We start from the raw sequence: 22,996 nt of genomic DNA on the forward strand, positions 1-22,996 counted from the left end.
AACAATACTCCATGAAAAATAAAACTTTGTCAACATCATCAAAACCTGATGTGATACAGCAAAACTGTTTTAAGATTTGAAATCAACACGAAAATCTACTCTAGAAACATTAAACATCATGTAAATCCGTGTAATATGTTATTTTATGTATGCACTGGGGTGAGTATGGAAAATGACTATGGGGCTTACATTAATGCACCTTCTCAGTAGTACGGTACTATAAAGTAAATGCGAAACTTTTTGGGAAAGAGCCCATTCTGGGTGTCTGGTGGAAGTTGCTGTAGTTTGGATATGTTTCTTAGACTTTACAGGATCCACATCTTAGCACATATCTCTTTGAGGGTTGACACATGTTTTTCTCCAGCTTGCACAAAATGAATTAGGAGACTACCGCACAAGCGTTACAGTACAACGTAACTGTATCCCTAAATGAAACAACAACATTAACGATTTCTTCCAATCGTTCAGCATTTGAAACTGTTGTATTCGGACCTTTACGAAGGTCAGGTTTTTAAAGAGGTAGTGGGCAAATAACTCGCTCTTTCCAACTGAAACATTTATCAACCCTCTCCCCCATCTCTTAGTTGCACGTAGACCCATGTACACGTACTTCGAATTTTGATGCGTTTGCCGCAATCTCAATTTTGCAGTATCAAGTTACCGGAAAAAGAACTTCATTTGACATTGGTATAAATGGCAGTAATATCTTCCGTGCTCTTACAGCTGTCATTTCTGTTAGAACTCTCCCTTGGAAGGTGAATTGTGATTCATAATAGCCCTTTAGGGAAGGGGAGACGAGAGAGTTAAAAGCTGATAGGAATGGATGGTCATAGCGTTCTACCCACTGTCTCAATGTAACTAGCTGGCTGGGAGCGAAGATAAATTCTAAGCGTGAGCAAGCTGTGTTGGGGATCAGTGGTGATAGATCGACTGCCACATGCCCAAGAGTCTGTTAACTCTGGATTTGATGGAGGAACTGGAGCTCCCTCTGCTTATTGGTAGAGGCTCAACTTTCTCTCTCTGTGCATACTGCATGCTACAAAGATCTCACTTCGTTTGATTGGAAAGAATTCCCTCGAGTACAAAATCTTGTTCACCATCGTGAATGGAATCCCCCGTCAAATTATTTTGAGTATTTTAGTTTGGAGAGTACACCTAAATGTCACGTTATTCAACATACGATCGATTTGCGGTAATTAAGTCGTCAAATGAAGTTGCAATAGGTTTGAGGGTATAGTGATTAAAGCTCATTACACTGTCCGCATTTAATTCACTTAACGAAGACAATCTTTTGTTACAAAAATATCAGTGTACATAGTGGTTGTGCCAAACGGATCATACTCAGTCACTGTTTGAGTAGCTTACACCAATGGCAAAAGAACAATTAAAGAACAAATGAAAGGTCTTCGTGATGAAGCCCATTGTATAATATTATTAAATCACTACACTCTGTTATTAACAAAGTACAATCTATATATATAATTCCTTGAGGAACACGAAATAGCGAGAGTTCGATGAAATTCATCCTCTAAGCATCGTATTTGTAGGCTTATACAGCATGTCCCGGGTGGTTCACCAGCCCATTGTGATTTAGTTTTATGCATCCCGCCGTTTTTACTACAATTCTGAAATACATCGGCCCTCTCGCTAAACCGGAGTAACATGACGAGATGTGTGTTTACGGGCTAGACGACAGCAGGAATCGTGAGCGCCACTATTAATTCATTATGGGTACCTCGATTGAACCCACAAAACGAGCGTAGATACGAAGAACACGAACATACAAGAGGAGGTGCAGACCAGGAGCAGGTATTGTCAAGCCTCGCAATAGCTCACTTGACAGGAGCGTGGTGGGGTTTGTGATAGTGGACGGTGCTCGAAGTTTCGAATCTTGCTTCATTGAAATGTTTAAACATTCTCAGCAAGTTGGGGCTATTGCCCTTCGTAATGCAGCAGAAGGCACTGAAATGTTGAGGAAGCATAGTTTCTTAAACTGAAGTGAGTAGATAATTTACAGGTTTAAGTGTGCTTAACGATGTAGTCGAGTTAGATTTCGCGTTACTGGACGTACAATTATTTCGTCGTTGCGCCTAGATAAACCGCTATGTGATAGTATTTCAGCGTAGAACTCTGACCAGGAATGTTCTGTCATCTATGGTTCAGTAGTGCATGAACTATATCAACGAAATTTCGTTCTAAGTGATACATGTGCTGCGGGTCAGTATTTCTCCCCTCAGCGCAACGTGGGCTCAGAAGTCCATCGTTTTAACGTCTGGACCACTCAGCCCGCCATATTATTATTATTATTAAATTTTATTATCAGAGAGTATTGTAACCAACTATAAAACTTATCTACATATATTCAAATTCTTGTGGTAGATGTCCTGCACCCGAAGTATTTTATGTTTCTTCTTATGTTTCTCTTCATCGGTTAGTAAGCGAACAACACAAGTTTCTATAGGATTGGTTTTACGTCCCATTAACTACTTCTTGGCGGTTTTCGGAGACGCCGAAGTGCCGGAAATGTTGTCCCACAGGAGTTCTTTTACATGCCAGTAAATTTCCCGACATGAGACTGACATATTTGAGCACCTTCAGACACTACCGGACTGAGCCAGGATCAAACTTGCTAAGTTGGGGTCAGATGACCAGCGCCTTAACCGTCTGAGCCACTGAGCCCAGCACAAGTTTCTTCTCTGTGAATGGTACTTGACTGGTCTAGTCACAGGTCTATCACCAAGGCGGCTGAGTTTCGACTCCCTGCCAATTCATGTGGGATTTAAAAAATGAAAATTCACGTCCCGATGGTTTGGATTCCATGTAATACTGGAGATCCCATGGCTATGATTACGATATCAATAGTCTTTGTAAAATGATAAGCTTACTTGCTTTAGTTTCTTTGCTATCACGGATGTTTTCAGCTTCAAACTGTAGCCTAGAACGAGAGAATATTCACTGCGCTCGGGCTGGCGACGGCGGTGATGTTGATCATTGAACACGCCTATTTAAATATTGCTATATCCGCGTGTGTCTTGCAGCGCTTGTTACATTCTGTGTGTTGTAGTGTAGACATTTCTTTCTTAGCTCCTCCACTACTTCATAGCGTGTGGACAACCATCCAGGTCATGGCCGCAGAAGACGTGCCATGGGAAGAAAAAGAAATCGCCACTGGGTGGTTCGACCCTGAGCCTTAATACTTGTTGTTAGCTATATTTTAACCTGGTTTATGACTATGACGGTATGGCAACTGTCGATTTATAAGTGTGTCGTCGATTGAATTACGGCATTTAGGGAAAGACCAGTGCATGCTAGTACTGAGAAAGGTGTTACTCATAGGGTTGTTGGAGCTGTTGTAGTACTTTCTCTGTGAGAAAAGTTACGACAGACAACCTCGCTCATCACCTTGACTAGTATGCCTCACTATAACACTGTAGAAGGCTTTTGAGGTTTTCCTTTTACCACAGGGCTTAAGACTGCAGCGCTGCGTTTTGAGGATCTAACTGTTCTCCAGACAGATGACTTACCTACTGACCGTGGTTTCATTCAAATATACTGCTTTCCTGGTCATAGCTCCAGGATTTCCACACTTTCCCTGTTCCCTCAACGAATCTAAATCATAATTAAACGTTGACCGTAGCTAATATTGCTTAATTTCAATGTCTTGGTAGGCCCACTCTCTCAGTACACCTCACTCGTCTGATTCACGTGAAGTATGCAAGCTGATGCTGTATGTTACACGTTTCAGGAATCATTGCCGTTTTGATGCGAGGTCGCTAGTGATTTGTTTACATTTCCAGTGGTAACCAATGGCTAAAGGTGTCCACATGAAGTAGAAGGGGAATACATGAAGGCGTTGTGAACTGCACGTGTTAAGGAGTGGGAGCCAGTAGGATTGGGGGAATGTGGGGACTATGATGAGAAAAGAAACCAAAGATAGTCAGCCAGCAGAGGTCATAAAATATTTTTTCTGATACTCATAGGGTTATTCATTTCATATCTAGTCATCCTAAAAAATGTGTAGTTTCATAGAACGTTGAAAATACAATTAGTAATAACTCTTTTTCATTCCCTATAATATTTTCAAAATGTCATTTTCGTTGCAAGGAAATGATTTTGCTCCTTCACTACGTGAAGTAATTTCTGGACAGATGTAATTTCTTTTTACTCTTTATAAGATTCCAAAATGCAAACCATTGACCTTTCAGATTCATGACGTAGACCTCGGATTTTTAGGCGATAATAGGTTGGACTGCAAACTAATGTGGTTATAAGTAAGTGTTGACTAGCCCGTTCTTCCGTTATGTAACGAGAGTAACAGAAATTCTAGGGGTTTAGATGGGTCGCACGTTTAACATTTATGCAAAACTCGTAGCATAACCGTTCTGCAGGATAGACTATACTTGTTACCCGCTTCAGTAGGTTTGCCTTCTCGTAACTTATTCGTGCCCAAAAATCCGGGCCCTATTCATCAGGATCGATTTTCTTAGGATTTGGTCGTTGTTTTCCCGGGCTTTCAACTTGTTACTTTCTGTTTGGTCTTGTCACTGTTACACGCTCGGACAATCTTCTTTTACCCACAACCTATGCTGTCTATGCACTTGCTTCATTAAGAGGAAAAATGAAAGCCTTCTTCTTCTTCTTCTTCTTCTTCTTCTTCTTCTTCTTCTTCTTCTTCTTCTCTACAAAACGTTAGTACTCTATAAGTTATTTTCCTGCTTTGAGAATGTATTACATCCCTCGATATGTTTCTTCGAGGCGGTGTCTCCATCGTTCACTTAACAGTGAATTACAGCGATACCCAGACGTTTCGTTCAGCTTTTTTTTTTCGTCCAGTTTCTTGTACGTCCACGAATTGCTGATCCACAATATCATTGGCTCGTCCGTGAATATTTACCGTCCACTTTTCATTACGTCCCAAACAGCAATCAATAATATACGGTAAATGACTTACGGGTTCTTAACATATTATTTCTTTATTTTGCTCTTTATGTAAATGCAAGCCTTTTTTGGCAGATAAACTCTTTGTGATAGAATTTGTGTAATACTCTCACCAGGTATTACAATGTAAATACGGGCCGATGACCTAGCAGTTAGTCCCCTTTAAACAACAAACACACCGAGCTCGATAGCTGCAATCGCTTAAGTGCGGTCAGTATCCAGTAATCGGGAGATAGTGGGTTCGAACCCCACTGTCGGCAGCACTGAAGATGGTTTTCCGTGGTTTCCCATTTTCAAACCAGGCAAATGCTGGGGCTGTACATTAATTAAGGCCACGGCCGCTTCCTTCCCATTCCTAGCCATTTCCTATCCCATCGTCGCCATAAGACCTATCTGTGTCGGTGCGACGTAAAGCAAATAGAAAAAAAAACAACAACAAACAATGTAAATGATTCACTTGATATTATTTATATTTTACTCATTACATAAATATAGATCTATTGCAGGTTGATATATTTATTTTTCGTACAGTTTGTTTAGTATTGTCATAATCATTGTTCTTGCTGTTCAGCTTCGACTGCTTCTCACATTCGGTTCTCGCGACACCTATACCAGCTCTATTACCAATGTGGCCGTGGCTGCCTTCTTTAAAAATCTCAATATTTCCTAGATAGTTACCGTTTGTTACGCAGTGCAGGTTACAGATGGTCGGTGGTTGCAGAGTAGGCTTCGGCCTTACAAGTGGCCACGGCTGGTCCGTGGTCTGACAGCTCTGCACTCCGACCGATCAACCGAGCAGAGGAGGGGTGGACACGGCTCTACCGTGGTTCTTCGCCTCTGTACTCGGAAGTCGGAGAGGGCTTGGTCCCAACCGTCGGCTATCCTGAGAATGGTTTTCCTGCACTGAGGCGAATGCTGGGACAGTTCCTAGTATGGACCACGGCCGCCAACCCCCTTACCTTCTCCGAGCATCTCTTTCACCGTAACAAATCTCCTGGCCTGAGAGACGGCGTCACTGTCTAGGAGGGCCGCCTCTCCCTTCAGGAGACGAATGTGAACGATTGAGTAGTAGTAGTAGTAGTAGTAGTAGTAGTAGTAGTAGTAGTAGTAGTAGTAGTCGCTAATACACCTTCGCCAAATTTCTGGTTCGAGGGTGAAGGTGATTGTATAATTATTATAAACGCTTCGTTCCAGTGATTTTGGGCAAAATTACTTTTCATTGTGTATTTTTGTTTACTTGGCAATAATGATGCCAATGAACGAATGGACTAACTTTGTTACTATAATGGTGTGGATGGACGAACAAGTGGATGAAATGTCCGTGGATGTACTTTTTGTTGGACGTACTTGTTAGTAACTGACCTGTATGCGAACGAAACGTCTTGGAAGTATTACAACTCGGCAAAACTACTATGTACAGACAGCGTTAAGTAACGCAAACTAAGTCGTGTCCATACCTACTCCAGATCGCACACATCATTAAGGAGATGGAACACAGTATATTTCATGTTAAAATGCACGCGTTAGCGGTACGAATTTGGTGGCTGTGTGGGACAGCACCAGAGACGCGAATATTCATGCTCCACACTGGGATCATGTAGCCCCAACCTCCATGTGCAGCTTGCACACGAATCGGCACATTCCCCATTGCTACCGCGCAGCGAGGAACCTCTCCCTATCAAGAACAACCTAACTGTAGGTCTCCACCGACAGTGATTAATGAAACGGGTAGTACATTATTGTATATTATAGCCGGCCCCGCGGTCTAAGGGTAGCAAGCCTGCCTCTTACCCGGAGGCCCCGCGATCGATTCCCGGTCAGGGTAGAGATTTTCAGCTGGACGGAGGGCTGGTTCGAGGTCCATTCAGCCTAGGGAATTGCATTACAATCAAGGAACTACCTGACGGTGAAATAGATGCCTCGGTCTAGAAAGCCAAGAATAACGGCCGAGATGATACGTCGCATTGACCACGCGGCAACTCGTAATCTGCAGGAGTATGAGGTGAGCAGCGGTCGCTTGGTAGGCCCATCATAAACATCCTGAACGAATTCACACCAACATAAAGCTTACTGACAAGATAGTGGAACAAGTCACCAGTTTCCCTTATCTAGGAAGCCTGATAACTAATGACAACAGGTGCAGCAAAGATATCAAAGGGCGAATAGCGCTTACAAAAAAGGCGTTTAGTAATAAGACAAATCTTTTAATCAGTGCAAATTTAGATTTTGGGCGATTTCTTTTGAATGGAGTGTGTGCTGCTGTATGGCTGTGAATCTTGGACAGTCTGTTATCAGTATTGGAAACGAATGGGAGCGTTTGAGAGATGTGGGTCTGGAGACGAATGCTAAGGATTAAATGGATTGAAAAGAGAGCAAACAAAAGCGTTCTGCAACAAATTCAAGCGAAGAGAGAACTGATGCTAACGATACAGAGAAGAAGAGCTAAATTCACTGGCCACATCTTGCGAAATAACTTTTTTACCAATTTGCTGGATGGGAGAATCACAGGAAAGAAAGGCCGAGGACGACCGAGGAAAAAAATCCTTCAAGACTTGGCACAGAGTCTTCATTATTGTTCATATTATGAAATGAAATGAGGATCTGAGGACAGAGACGAATGGTTGTGTATACAAGGCATTGCCTTTGGACACATGATGATGATGATGATGATGATGATTGTTTGATAGTTGGTCATTTATTTGTCTTCTACCTTTATCGTCCGTCTCAAAGAATGTTTGCCATACCCTTGGACTTTTATTCTCATTTTGGTAACACTTCGTTAAACGAGTCGTTCCACACCTTCGTCATTCTTCATAACTGAGTACTTAAGAGGGCATACATTGGTAATAGAGTTCGCGAATTCAGAATGATTTGTGTTGCCACGAACTGACAAGAAATGGCAATCCGTCACGCGATTCTAGAACCCTAGTGAAGAAAGGCTGCAAGCTCACCATTTCCCTGCCCCCGCAGAAGCAGATGGCGCAGCAGTGGAAATAAAGAAATTATTCAATGAGATTAAATCTTTAGATTTCTTTTTCAATTATAGTCTGGCTAGGGCAAAGTAATAAGAAGGGAGGTGATGAGGATAAGAGTTTGTGATGGTGGGTAAGGGGTGAGGATGGAAGTCTCGGGGGAAATACACAATCAGAGAGGTGCAGGTCGATGCGATAGACTCGCTTAAAAGGCGAAAAGAGAAAACACCATATTGGATTGACTAAACTAAGCGAAACTTCTGCCACCCCAGTAAACTTTATAATGGAGCCGCAATAGTGAACTTAAGAGTTGTTGGGGGTTGCTTCTGTTGACTGTGGTTGCGCTTGTTTCTCCCAGCGGTGCATCTAAACGCAGAAAGTAATGGTTTTATTTTCACGCAGTTAATTCAGATTGTATGTATGCTCCTTAGTCCCGTGTCCTGATACAGGGTTAAGGTTGAGGTGAGATGAAATTCATGGCATGTTTTTACTACGGGATGCCCTTCCCGAAGCCAACCTCGTGATCAGTTGAGGGGCTAATGAAGATTAAATGAATAAGGGTGAATGAAATTGGGTAAAAAGGAAGGAATCGGTATTGACCTATGAAAATGAACTCTCCCGCCATTTGTCTTAAAGAGAAAATGGGAAACCACAGAAAACCATTCTCAGGACAGCCGATGGCGGGATTCGAACCCACTCGTCTCCCAAATACACAGTTAATTCTGATCTTATGGTCATTTAAGATATGGACCAACGATAAGATAACTGGTCCGCACTTCAGTTTTGAGTGGCATATCTACCGCACTGGGGTGCAGTATTTTCCGGTAACTCCCGTATTACGGCTCATATTTTTAGATCCTCCCAGCTCTCATATTGATATATTATTTTCTCGTTAGCAATAAAGATCGCAAAATTCAAATTATGTGTTATTGCTGCCAAACTCATTTCAAAATAGACTGCCATTATAACACACCTTAATGCAGAATAAACTTGGACACCGCTATAAGGTCTGATATTGGAGACAGTCTTCCTGCCATTATTATCGAGTATCGACAGTTTATGGTCATCGATGAACACTGAACTTTCTTTCAGACTTTCGCAAATCATTGTCAAAATCAGTAATTTTACCTTGATTTTGTAAAAGGGACGGCTACATGTTGTCTTTATGCTTAAAAAAAACAAAAAAATGGGATGTCTTTTTCCTTCCTAACTTTGGCATCATTCCATCGCCATGTGAAAGAAAACCATGTCAACGATTTCCTAAAGACTCACGTTCCGTGAATTAATTGTAATTTTACCGATTACTTTTCTAAAAAGTAATTGCTAATTATAAATTGAGTAAAATATTTCTCACTGTAATTGAGCCCAATTACTTTTATTTTGTACTTTTTCCATCTGTGCAGATAACTTGTACGAATATGGTATCTATACTGTGTGCATTTTTACTTAATTGGGGCTAAATTTGGTGAGGAAGTGACCATAGCCCGTGTGTTAGGAACTATTTCAGCATTCACCTGAAGTAGAGGTGGAAAAACATTTCAGACCCATAAGTGGATTTCGAAACCTTGCATCTCCGGACCCCAGAGTCCACCAGGCCTGCTTCATGGGCACCTCACTTCAGTGTTCTCATTTAAACATTATTACTGGTAATTGTTAGAGAGGGCCAGGCGTCCTTACTTCACCACGGATAATCTATCTGTCTATCTATCTATCTATCTATCTATCTATCTATCTATCTATCTATCTATCTATCTATATTATTATTATTATTATTATTATTATTATTATTATTATTATTATTATTATTATTATTATTATTATTATTATAAACTTACTTCAGCTTATCCTGGTTATTTCTGGGGTTGCTAGAGCCATCAAAGCTAACTTTGGTTTAGGCCAGAAGTTTATAATGCCGGATGCCCTTCCTGACGCCACGTGATTCTTAAGATGTAAATCTCAACCCTCGATCGACCGGGGTTCGAACCTCAGCCTTCCAAGTGGGAAACCAGCAGCTAACCCACTGAGCTAATCATGCCCCCATCATTGAGATTATTATTATTATTATTATTATTATTATTATTATTATTATTATTATTATTATTATTATTATTATTATTATTATTATTATTATTTATAATCAACAATAGGAACTGATGCTCGCCGTATAATCAGCTGAAAATTCGCACTTGCGTATCATTGAAGAATACAGAACGTACTTCTATGAGAACTTTCTAGTTTTTCTGTGTTTCCTGTTATAGGCTTATTATTGTATGCATAAGTAATCCCCAGTTTTCTGAAAGATAATGCCCAATTACCCACCTATGAAGGTAGAAGGTATTATATTTACAGGAGCTTAGACCCTGTTTAAGGACCTGCTAAACTATATCGATTATGCATAGTTCTTTTATGCAAATTGTTATTAATATACAAGCATAAATAGTGACTAGAATGTTTGAGTTAGTATTTAATTTTCGTGTTTACAGATCATTTCACTGCTAAGCTATCTGTACGGATGACATCTGGTCCTGATTTTGTTGCCACCAACTTCACGTTCTTCGACTGCAACACATATAGCTCTTGTACCCAGTGTGTGTCGTCATCATTCCCTTGTGATTGGTGTGTGGATGGCCATCGCTGTACTCATGATACAGCTGAGAACTGTCGCAATGATATTCTAGTGACAGGAATCAGTGTAAGTATCTGCTTTATGTTTTTGAATATGTTCTCATTTCACAGACCCCCTCAATCTGTTGTGTTGTAAAGTTTATGAAGTGGAAGACAGTCATAAACACTTTTAACTAAGCCTTGGAGATATAAATGTCATACCTGTTGCCAAGAAAATTGTACTCTTAACAGTATTATTGGAGTCTCAGACCTCAGATAGGAAGAACACCTCTGTCATCCAATGATTTTATTGCCTAGCTTGAAATGACCTCTGTTCGGAGAATTGAGGCCAAGTCTTCATTTCTGTCTGTTTTGCTCGCTAGTATAATTTTCAAATAAACTGTTAAAATAATTATTTTTTTATTTTGAGATCACTAATCTAATAATCTTTAAATCACTAAAACAATGATTTATTAGTAAACAGTATTAAACAGTATCCTCCTTATTCAATACATTATGGTATAATGTGAATTTAAAAAACTTAAATTTCCCATTTGTCACATCTATACACGTTTTGATCCTAACCTGATCATATTCAGTAGATTGCTTAAAATTGACATAATCATATCATAGATAAAAACATTTAAAACTGAAACAGGAATGATGTTATGAATGTTAAAATGTTCTTGTTAAGAAAAAGTTCATGCTCTTTGAAAGGTCATGTTAAAATCTTCAGTGTGCACTGTTATCCACTTGTCATAATATCCTCTTGATGTTTTCATTGCTTAAAAGTTTGCTCATTGGACTAGGCATTATTTAATTATTAATTGATGTTTCATGATTTGGTTTGCTACCAATAAGGATTACCATATTTGCTTATGTCTCAGTGGTATAATTGCCTGTAATTATAAAGTTAAATTTGTGATATTTTGAGATCATGCATTCCATGCCTCCCAGCATTCGTTTATCAGGAAAATGGATGCCAGTATTTTGTTATTTAGCCTTCATTGGAAATCCTTTTGTATGTCTTAAAATTAACCTTATCCTTTCTTTTCCAGCGTATTGGTCCAAGCTACAGAAGTGGTCCAGGCTTTTGCCCTACAATCAATGCCACTGGAGGGTCAACTGAGATCCTGGTTTCATCAGGAATCAAGAAGAGCATTCGTGTGAAAGTGCATATTATTGGCGTAAGTAATCTTTATAGTCATCAGCCATTTTTGATGGGGATGATTGAAAGACCCTGAACAAGAATAAAGATAAAGTATTTGTCATTTCTTGATATAAAAATGTTCAGTTTTCTATCACCTTTCTTTGCCCAGTTCATCCGACATGCAGCTGCTCTTAATCCATTCTAAAGATAGTATAAGTCATACAAGGCTTTTGTGACCCCAATTTCTAGGTTTCATCTGTGTTTTATGTACAGTAAACTTATTTTCCTTCTGAACATGCAGGCAGGTCATTTCTTTCCCTAGTGCTAAGAAATTTATGTATGGAATATTTAAATAAAGTAGTATAACCTGTTTTACTGAATTGTATAGGTTGGTCCCATGTAGAAAACCAGCTCAGTTCCAACCCCTACATATTAAACACTCTTTAGTAATGGATACAGTCTAATATCTTGGAACTTCAACAATATGATAGCAAATTAAAATTTTGTAGACTAATGTGATGTCAGCTAGAAAGAAATCTGAGAAGACTGAATGCCAAGTAGAAAATACAAAATTGGCACTGGTGGATCATTTTGTGTACAGTACTTAAGATGTTTATTTCCTTTGCCAAAGTGAAGTAAAATGAATTTAAGTGCAGCAAGGCTAGTACAGTAAGCTCATATTTGCAATCAATGAAAAAAAAAAAAAGAAACAGGTTTGTAGACAAAACTATTCATACATCACTCTTTTCAGGCCAACTTTATTGTTCAGAAATGAAAACTTAATGAAATCACAATATCTTATCCATAAGCTAATGCCAGGAATGGAAGTTATCAAAGGCAAAAGGGTTTTTGTAATAAAGGACTATATATGTCTATAGACTAGGTTTGGAATGAACATGTTTGATCTTGGATGATGTGTGAATGAGCTGGCTTTAGCAGATGGGGGTTAAGTGAGATGAGTTTCCTAGGATATTAATGACTATGCCCATAGAGGGTAAGAGAGAGCAATAGGAGGTGATGACCAGCATTTTTGTTTAATAGTTTCAAAGTAAGAGGCATAGAAACAAAAGTCGCATTGGTGGTTGTAAACAGTGGTATAGTGTTTATTCATTCTAAGAATATTTTGTGCTGAATGCTGAACAGTATGTATGTATGTATGTATGTATGTATGTATGTATGTATGTATGTATGTATGTGTATGTGTGTGTGTGTGTGTGTGTGTGTGTGTATGTATGTATGTATGTACGTATGTAAATAGTTTCAGAAATTGAGTGGGATATGAAATAAAATGTTCCATGTTTTTGTATTTAATAGAAAGTTAAAAAATGGAATTTCTCAATTTTATTTTTTGTTTTGTTTGCAGCAATTCATTGTCCAAACTAGGTTTGTCTGCCAGTTCAACATCGAAGGCCGTGTTACCAGTGTGAATGCTCAGCTTTTGGGTGATACAATTTACTGTGATATGATGGAGTTCTCCTACACATCTCGTGCACCAAATATCACTGCAACATTTGCAGTCATTTGGGGTGGCTCTAAACCTCTGGACAATCCTGATAACATTCATGGTAAGTACTTTATTAAATATTGGTGGAATTTAGAAATTAGCTACGTTGGAAGTTTGGTAGTTAATTTTCTGAAGTTGTATAAATGCCACATAATGGAGAGAAAAGTATCCTGTCTCAGTGTATCAAATTACATTTGATATGGTGTACTACAGCAGAGTCCAAGGTCGGTCTGCACTGTGCAGACAATGTGTGTCTCCGAAGAGGAGCTGTGCATCCCCTCCCTTACCGTACATCCGTCCTTCCCCTCCAGTCCTTGCGGTGGGAGAGTGTCCTCGTTTAAGAAACGTTTATAGGTCAAATGTTAGGTGAAGAATGTATTTTGCAGTAAACGTTGCGAGAACACTGAACTTACTGTCCATGAAATATTATCTTCAATTAATCATATTGCTTGTCATGTGAAGAGAGGGGCTAGGAAAGAATGGCAAAAATTTTCCTTTCCAAATTATGCTCACATTAACTCTGGCCTGTTTTACGTACAAAATTTATATTTATTCATTTAAATTTCTCCCTTCTTATGTAAAAGAGAACAAGAAAACCTATTTCAGCTGTGCCAGATATCACACAATAACAGTTTTACAAAAAAACAAAATACCTAATGTTTTTACGATGGCAAACATACAACTAATTTTACACACCAATTAAAAACTTCCTTATGAACGGCATAATAATGCTTTCTGTAAATCCTCACACACACTCCCCTTGAGAAATATGACATTTACAAAATGCAAGACAAAATTTGCGGGAACCACTGGTAACTTATGTGTAGAGGTTTCATTGTACATAAAATTCCTGTAGCTGATCTGATATTTAAAAATGTATTGGCGTTCTATCGTAGACTTCCGATGTCCAGCCATTATGCGAGAAGAAATTAAACATTTTGAGTTCTCTTAGTCAGAAGTAGAAAAAAAACTGTAACTCACATTCTTTCTTAAATTGTTGTGACAAATCGCCACTCCATCGCTTTTTAGCAGTTGCCACGTTTAAATGATATAGTCATTGACATTTAACGGATTAATAATGAAACACATGAGTAGCATTGCAGGATATGTCCCTCCCATAATGCGCGCGCACCTTTGTCTACTGTGACTGAACGGGCACCACTCCTACCCCGACTCTGCAGTGAGCGTTCACAGATGTAAGCTGTGCGAATTTGCACAGTGTGAAGCGCTCTAGACACTACTGGTGTACAGTATACCAATACATTTTTAAATATCAGACCAGGTACAGGAATTTTATGTACAATGAAACCTCTACACAAAAGTTACCAGTGGTTCCCCCAAACTTTGTCTTGCATTTTGTAAATGTCATATTTTTCAAGGGGAGAGTGTGTGAGGATTTACAGAAAGCAGAAGTATTTAGTCAGCAAGGTGTAAAGACAAGGATAATATCCAGGTAGAAGAAGTAACTAACTTAATACTAGCAAAGTACTGAAATGTACCTGTGATAAAGATATTTATAAAAAGATACAAAATTTCAACACTAGAAAAGCAGGTGGAATTGATGCAATTTCTGGGGACATACTCGAGGGCTATAGTACCATATCTGAAGTACGTATTTGAATACTGTTTACATGAAGGAAATATACCAAATGAATGAAGAATTGCAGTAGTAGCCCCTGTGTGCAAAGAAAAGGTTGATAAACATAAAGCAGATAATTACAGGCCAGTCAGCTTCAGATCTGTTACATGTAAGCTCTGGGAAAGCATTCTTTCTGATTATATTAGACTCATTTCCAAATTACTAATTGGTGTGATAGAGGGCAGGTCGTGTTTTGGAAAGGTTGTTCCAGTGAGGCTCAACTTGTAGGATTCCAGCAAGATATAGCAGATATTGTAGAATTAGGTCAAATGGACTGCATTGCTATTGACCTATCCAAGACTTTTGATCATGGGAGACTTCTGGCGAAAATTGGACTAGACAAAAGTTTGATTGAATGGGTGGTTAAATTGCTAGAAAGCAGATGTCAGAGAATTAGAATAGTAGGTGAAGCATTATCTGATCATGCTATGATAAAGAGTGGTTTCTGCAAGGCAGTGTTATTGAAACTTCTTATATATAAATGATATGAGTAAAAAAACTGAAATCATAGATAAGGCTTTGTGCAGACGTTGTGAGATGGACAGTGGACAATGGTATGATGGTATATGGGGTGAAAATTCAGGTTGTAAGTTTCATCTGGAGGAACAGTCCTCTCAGTTTTAGTTACTGTGCTGATGGAGTGAAAATACCTCATGAAGATCACTGTAACTACCTAGGTGTTAATATAAGGAAAGATCTTCATTGGGGTAATCACAGGAATGGAACTGTAAAACATAGGTTACAGATCTCTTCATATGATTATGGGGGTATTCAGGGGTGGTTGTAAGGTGGTCAAGGAGAGGGTGTAAAAGTCACTGGTAAGACCCCAGTTAGCTGGGCTGAGTAGCTCAGATGGTTGAGGCACTGGTTTTAGGGGTGGTTGTAAAGTGGTCAAGGAGAGGGTGTAAAAGTCACTGGTAAGACCCCAGTTAGCTGGGCTGAGTAGCTCAGATGGTTGAGGCACTGGTCTTCTGACCCCAACTTGGTAGATTTGATTCTGGCTCAGTCCGGTGGTATTTGAAGGTGCTCAAATACACCAGTCTCATGTCGGTAGATTTACTGGCACATAAAAGAACTCCTGTGGGACTAAATTCCGGCACCTTGGTGTCTCCGAAAACCATCAAAGTAGTTATTGGGACATAAAAAACAATAATATTATTAGACCCCAGTTACAGTATGGTTTCAGAGTATAGGAGGGTGAGCAGATTTTTTATAGCAAAAACAGGACATTTCTGAAATATGAAAAAATAAAAAAAACAGCAGGACAAGATAGGAGATAGGACATAAGCTGCAAAGAAAATGTGCATCATATATAACTGCACTGCTTCATTGAGACAATTAAAAACTAATATTAACACATAAAAAGACATATTTTGATAACCTACATAATATCATACTTATTATGGCACTGTATCATATAATTATGAATGACAAAGTTTTTAAAGAATGGGCCATAACTTAAAATACAGTGAAATTTTCATACGATGATTACTGATACAATGGTAATCACCTGTATAACGATAAAATATTCGGTTCCCAGCAGTAAATCAGTGTAAAATTCATCTTGATTTAACGATACTCTCAATAAATCTCTGTATTATAATGGCTTTTTCAGACCCTGCTGACGTGCCTTCCTCCCGGTACTACTATAAAACGAACTGTGAAGGATTTGAGAAAACATGCCACTGTCATTTGATGAGTAGAAATCTGAATGAACCATTGCTATTTCAAGCACAAGCTATTGCAGCTTGTAAAGCATCCAGAAATTTTCTTTAAAGTTTGGTTATGTTTCAGAAAATCATTTGATGACTCTCGATGCAATAAGATCTTTGTGGTGTTTCCCTATTTGCAAAGAATATGAAACAGACTGTCATTTCTGAAGTTTGCAGTAGCATTGAGCACTGCTAACAGCAATATAATGCTGTGAATATTGTAGTCCTTTTATTTTATGAAAAATAATTTTGATCAAACAACAAACATGAGTTAACATGCTAAATAACAGTGTACAGTGCACTTTTGCCAGTTGAACATGAAGTAAGCTATTCTAGTTTTAATTTTTATATATTCCATGTGTTTCATGCTCTCAAATCTCATCTTTGCTGGAATTAAATCTTAAACATTTTAAGTGCTGAGTTACCATTTGACTGTTTGGTACCTCAGTGCTGAGTTTTTTCATTCGTATGTCTTTTTTTTTTTTTTTGTAGGAGCCTCAATTTTTAACTTATCAGTGGGGTGATTAGCTTAAAATGTTTATAAATGTTTGTTCTTTATAAATCTAACTGCAAATGGAAAATCCTACTCTTTTGTTCAATATTGTTTTGAGATAAGGCAAAATTACACTTTTTGTGCCCACGTGTGCATCATCTTTATACAAAGTAAAGAAAAACCAAAAACCAAACCGCATGGCGCAACAGCCCCGAAGGGCCTTGGCCTACCGAGCAACCGCTGCTCAGCCCAAAGGCCTACAGCTGATGAAGTGTCGTGTGGTCAGCACAACAAATCCTCTTGGCCGTTATTCTTGGCTGTCTAGACCAGGGCTGCTGTTTCACCGTCAGATAGCTCCTCAATTGTAATCGCGTAGGCTGAGTGGACCAGACCTCAGATCTAGGTAAAAATCCCTGACCTGGCCAGGAATCTAACCTGGGGCCTCTGGGTAAGAGGCATGCATGCTGCGCATACACTTCGGGGCCAGCACAAAGTAAATAACCCAAAATAAAATTATTTCCTTAAATCTGTAGGCAACTAATACATACTAATACTCCTTACAAATAGTTGATATTTAAAAATAATTTCTAAATCTGGAATGTGGTGACAGCTCAGTGTTTTCCACCAGTTGTTTGTGATACTGATTTGTTGCATCAACAACCAGTTGCACCAAATCCACTGGCAGAATAGTTTTTTAAAAATCAATGATTTTGGCGTTGTCATCAAACACTGCTTGGTTCTCAGAGTCTGCCACAGTTACGTGAAAGTCTGATGGAGAAAAGTCATCCGTTCGCCACAAAAATAGTGATGAAATAGTTTTTGAGCTCGCCGTGTTTTTCTTCCTTTGTTTAAAAGGAGGCTCTGTTTCTTTCTCACTTACAATACTTTCAGCACACTCTGTATCACTCTCACTTTCAAAATTGCTTTACAATTCATTAAAATCATCATCTTTATCATCACTTTCCACTGTGTTTAATAATTGAAAGATTGCTTGAACCGAAATAACATCGCTGCGAGAGAAATTAGCTTGTTATTCCGTCATCCTAGTTTTCATTACAGATGAGATCCACAGACGGCTACAAAAAGCTTTATAAGTTACTTCCTGAAGCTATAAGCCGTGATCAATTAGTTCTACAATATGCCCAACAGATGGCAGAACATGCCAGAGATCGAATCGGCACTCAAGAGTGATATAGATGTCGATTCCCATAGGGAATCGGAAATATTTGTTCCGAATGAGTAAATTTATAATTTATAATAATGCATTGGCACTGCTGGTGGCTACAATTAGCCTACGCAGTGGCCTCCACCGTATGCACTAGCCAGCGTCTTGGTAGGTGTGCTAGGTACCAACTGAAGAGCCCAGCCTAGCACACGGGGGCGAAATGCTGGCAACCAAGAATGAGTTAGCTGGAAAATTTAAAATTTCCAATAACGGACCATTTACTCAAGAGTGAACCGGGAAATTTAAAAAAATTAAAGTTCTCGCGCACCGTCTATAGACAGGCGTAGCACTGGTGGACCGACCGTGTCAGCCTGTCTATAGGCGGGCGTAGCATTCATCAGGTTAATTGTAAAGTAATTAATGTTGTTCAATTATAGAATGTTTACCTATATGCCTGTCAGAAGGAGAATGAATTAGGGCTAAATCCTTGATATAATGATAACTTCCTCTACAACAGTATATTTCTGTGGTCTACCTGGTATCGTATGGAGATTTCAGTGTACCAAAAAAGTGACTGAATAATTCCTAACAAGTATAGACATGAACATGAACTTGTGGCTTTTGCATCAGGAACATCACTATTAACTTTGTATTTATCAAAAAGCCTGGTATTTTGCAAGAGGGCTGAATTGCTTAATAGCAGGTTACAGAATGCCTCATAGCTAAGTTCTTTAAAAAGAGTCTTAACAGTTTCAATTGCTTGAATAATTTTGGTTCTTAAATGGATTTTTCATCAATCCAAACAAAGTTCACAATTCAGGATACTATTTTTACAACAGCATTTGTGCTTGGTACAGCCAGAGTAGAATTCACAACCACCTCTATGTTTTTACATGGAATGCTTTTTAAGTATGTGGAAGACATATTTCTTATAAATTTCCACATTAACTATTCCCATTCCTCATATTTTCTGGATAAAATATTGTTCACATGTCCTATCTCATCAAATAATTGAAGACTGGTCAAATAACATTTGTATCTGTGTGGTCTGTATGATATTCCAGTGAAACTGAATCTAAAATTATTCATACCTATATGCAAACCTTTCTGGTTTCTTGATTGATGTGGTGACTATTTTTTCTGGAGCAGCCATAACCTTTGTTGGTGTCTTGTACTATAATCAGCGAATGCTGCATTACCAAAGTGTGTCATCCTGAGTAGTAAATGTGGACCTCTTGTGGGAGGATATACACTAACAAAATAAGTGTAATTTGCTTTGATTGTATTGTACATCTTTAATTTCATTTAATTTTATTTCTTTTCCAGTGGTTATATATCGGTGCCGAGATATGGCGGACAACTGTGGGATGTGCCTAGCACTGGCAGAGAAATATGGCTGTGGTTGGTGTCAGGTGTCCGACCGTTGTGAAGTGAAAGAGCAGTGTGACCAAGGTGCTGGAGTGTGGCTGAATCGCAATCAGACATGTCCAAACCCAGAAGTTTTGTCCTTTGAACCTCAATTGGGGCCATGGGAAGGAGGCACTAATATTACCATTTTGGGTATAAATTTGGGTAAAACGTACAATGACATCTATGGAGGTGTGAGTGTGGCTGGCATCCAATGTGAACCATACGAGCCTTTGTACATAAAAACAAAACGCATTGTATGTCGAGTGGATGGTCCAGGCACAAATGAGCCCCGGCGTGGACCCGTCATAGTTAGGGTTGAGGATTTTCGTGGAGAATCAAAGCTCAATTTTGAATTTGTGGATCCTGTCATCGAATCTATTACACCTAAGTTTGGCCCTCGATCTGGAGGAACAAGACTGAAGATCACTGGAAAGTACATGAATGCTGGCAGCCGTATACTTGCCTTTATTGATGACCTGCCCTGTGAAATTATCGAGTAAGTATTCGTTAATAATTTTGTGTGAATTGTGCATGTGAAATTTTTTACTGAATTGTGTTATTCATCAAAGAATAAGCTCGAAAATCCTTCTTCATAAGTTCCAGAGTTCACTTAGTTGACAGAAAAAAAGAAATCTGAAACTTTGTTCTTATAGATCAGTCAGGTATAAATGTGACTGCTTGTAGTTTGATGAACTGTCTTCCTTAATGAGGTCAGAATTCATGAAGCTACATCTTTGTTAGCAACAGTAATTATTAAATGTTAATTAAGGTATGAAGAAGAAGTGATATGCTGTAATATACTGTGGACCACTAGACCAGACCTTGAAACATGTACTGTGGGTTGGGTTAGTGGAATGCTTCATTCTCTATTCATAATCTATATATATATAAAGTAACTTGTCCTGACTGACTGACTGACTGACTGACTGATTCATCATCGCCGAGCCAAAACTACTGGACATAAAGAAATGAAATTTTGGGAATACATTCATATTAAGATGTAGGTGCTCGCTAAGAGAGGATTTTTGGATATTCCTTCGCTAAGGGGGTGAAAAGGGGGTTGAAATTTTAAAATGACTGTATCTATATCTCAAAACTATAAAAGTTTACAGATGTAAGAATTGGTATTTAAAATCTTCTTTAAAAATAAGGAAAAAACGTATTTTTTTGTTTCCAGAAAATTCCAATAGGAGGGGTGAAAATGGTGAAAAAGGGGTTGAATGCCTTTAATCAGGATACCAGTACTTATATCTCAAAAACTGAAGATATTACAGACCTGAAAATTGGTACTTTTGATCTCTTTTAAAAATAAAGAAACACATATTTTTTTTTGTTTTTGGAAAATCCAATTAATGCGAGGGTGAAAAGTGGGGTAAATTTTTAAAATGAGTGCATCTATATCTCAAAACTTTTAAAGTTTACAGATGTAAAAATTGGTATTTAGAATCTTCATTAAAAATAAAGAAACACACATTTTGTTTGTTTTTGGAAAATCCCAATAGGAGGGGTGAAAAGGGGTGAAAAATATTTGAATGCCTTTAATGAGGATACTTATATCTCAGAAACTGAAGATATTACAGACCTGAAAATTGGTACTTTTTTCTCTTTTAAAAATAAAGAAACACATATTTTTTGTTTTTAGAAAATCTAATTAATGGGACGGTGAAAAGGGGGGTTAATTTTTAAAATGAGTGCATCTATATCTCAAAACTTTTAAAGTTTACAGATGTAAAAATTGCTATTCAGAATCTTCATTAAAAATAAAGAAACACATATTTTTTTGTTTTCGGAAAATCCCAATAGGAGGGGTGAAAAGGGGTGAAAAATATTTGAATGCCTTTAATGAGGACACTTATATCTCAGAAACTGAAGATATTACAGACCTGAAAATTGGTACTTTTGATCTCTTTTAAAAATAAAGAAACACATATTTTTTTTGTTTTTGGAAAATCCAATTAATGCGAGGGTGAAAAGTGGGGTAAATTTTTAAAATGAGTGCATCTATATCTCAAAACTTTTAAAGTTTACAGATGTAAAAATTGGTATTTAGAATCTTCATTAAAAATAAAGAAACACACATTTTGTTTGTTTTTGGAAAATCCCAATAGGAGGGGTGAAAAGGGGTGAAAAATATTTGAATGCCTTTAATGAGGATACTTATATCTCAGAAACTGAAGATATTACAGACCTGAAAATTGGTACTTTTTTCTCTTTTAAAAATAAAGAAACACATATTTTTTGTTTTTAGAAAATCTAATTAATGGGACGGTGAAAAGGGGGGGTTAATTTTTAAAATGAGTGCATCTATATCTCAAAACTTTTAAAGTTTACAGATGTAAAAATTGCTATTCAGAATCTTCATTAAAAATAAAGAAACGCATATTTTTTTGTTTTCGGAAAATCCCAATAGGAGGGGTGAAAAGGGGTGAAAAATATTTGAATGCCTTTAATGAGGACACTTATATCCCAGAAACTGAAGATATTACAGACCTGAAAATTGGTACTTTTGATCTCTTTTAAAAATAAAGAAACACATATTTTTTTTTGTTTTTGGAAAATGTAATAAATGCGAGGGTGAAAAGGGGGGTGAATTTTTAAAATGAGTGCATCTATATCTCAAAACTTTTAAAGTTTACAGATGTAAAAATTGGTATTTAGAATCTTTATTAAAAGTAAAGAAACGCATATTTTTTTGTTTTCGGAAAATCCCAATAGGAGGGGTGAAAAGGGATGAAAAATGGGTTGAATGCCTTTAATGAGGAAACTTATATCTCAGAAACTGAAGATAATACAGAACTGAAAATTTGTATATGCGATCTCCTTTTAAAAATAAAGAAACAACGTATTTTTTGTTTTTGGAAAATCCAATTAATGGTGATTAAATAGGAGAGACAAATTGGGGTGAATTTTTCGAAATAATATATCTACAGAATATCTGAGAAACGTAAAATGTTACAGACGTAAAAGTGGGTATTTGGAATTTCCTGTAAATGTAAAGAAACATAGGTGATTTGTTTTAGGAAACTCCCCTTAAGAGGAAGTAAAAAGGGGTGAAATTTTAAAATGAGAATTTCCACAGAATATATCAAAAAACTTAACATGTTACAGAAGTGAAAAATGGTATTTTTATCTCTATTAAAAATAAAGAAATGTGTATTTTTAGTTTTCGGAAATACCACTTGCGGGGCGGGGGGTTAAAGTGACTGAAAATGGTGTTGACTTCTTTTTTTTTTGCTAGGGTTTTACGTCGCACCGACACAGATAGGTCTTATGGCGACGATGGGATAGGAAAGGCCTAGGAGTTGGAAGGAAGCGGCCGTGGCCTTAATTAAGGTACAGCCCCAGCATTTGCCTGGCGTGAAAATGGGAAACCACGGAAAACCATCTTCAGGGCTGCCGATAGTGGGAT

The 22,996-nt window shown here is 38.0% G+C and overlaps 1 protein-coding gene across 1 annotated transcript in view; it reads left to right on the top strand.

Annotated features, from left to right (window-relative positions):
- PlexA (plexin A) overlaps positions 1 to 22,996 on the top strand; it is a 731,624-nt gene that overhangs the window by 645,967 nt on the left and 62,661 nt on the right. The window contains exons 8-11 of the mRNA XM_067142056.2: positions 10,394 to 10,602; positions 11,573 to 11,701; positions 13,028 to 13,229; positions 19,504 to 20,083. Coding sequence (XP_066998157.2) covers positions 10,394 to 10,602; positions 11,573 to 11,701; positions 13,028 to 13,229; positions 19,504 to 20,083 — 1,120 coding nt within the window. The remainder of the gene's footprint in view (positions 1 to 10,393; positions 10,603 to 11,572; positions 11,702 to 13,027; positions 13,230 to 19,503; positions 20,084 to 22,996) is intronic.

This window comes from Anabrus simplex, chromosome 2 (genome assembly GCF_040414725.1).
Source record: "Anabrus simplex isolate iqAnaSimp1 chromosome 2, ASM4041472v1, whole genome shotgun sequence".
In the NCBI taxonomy this organism is placed as follows: domain Eukaryota; kingdom Metazoa; phylum Arthropoda; class Insecta; order Orthoptera; family Tettigoniidae; genus Anabrus; species Anabrus simplex.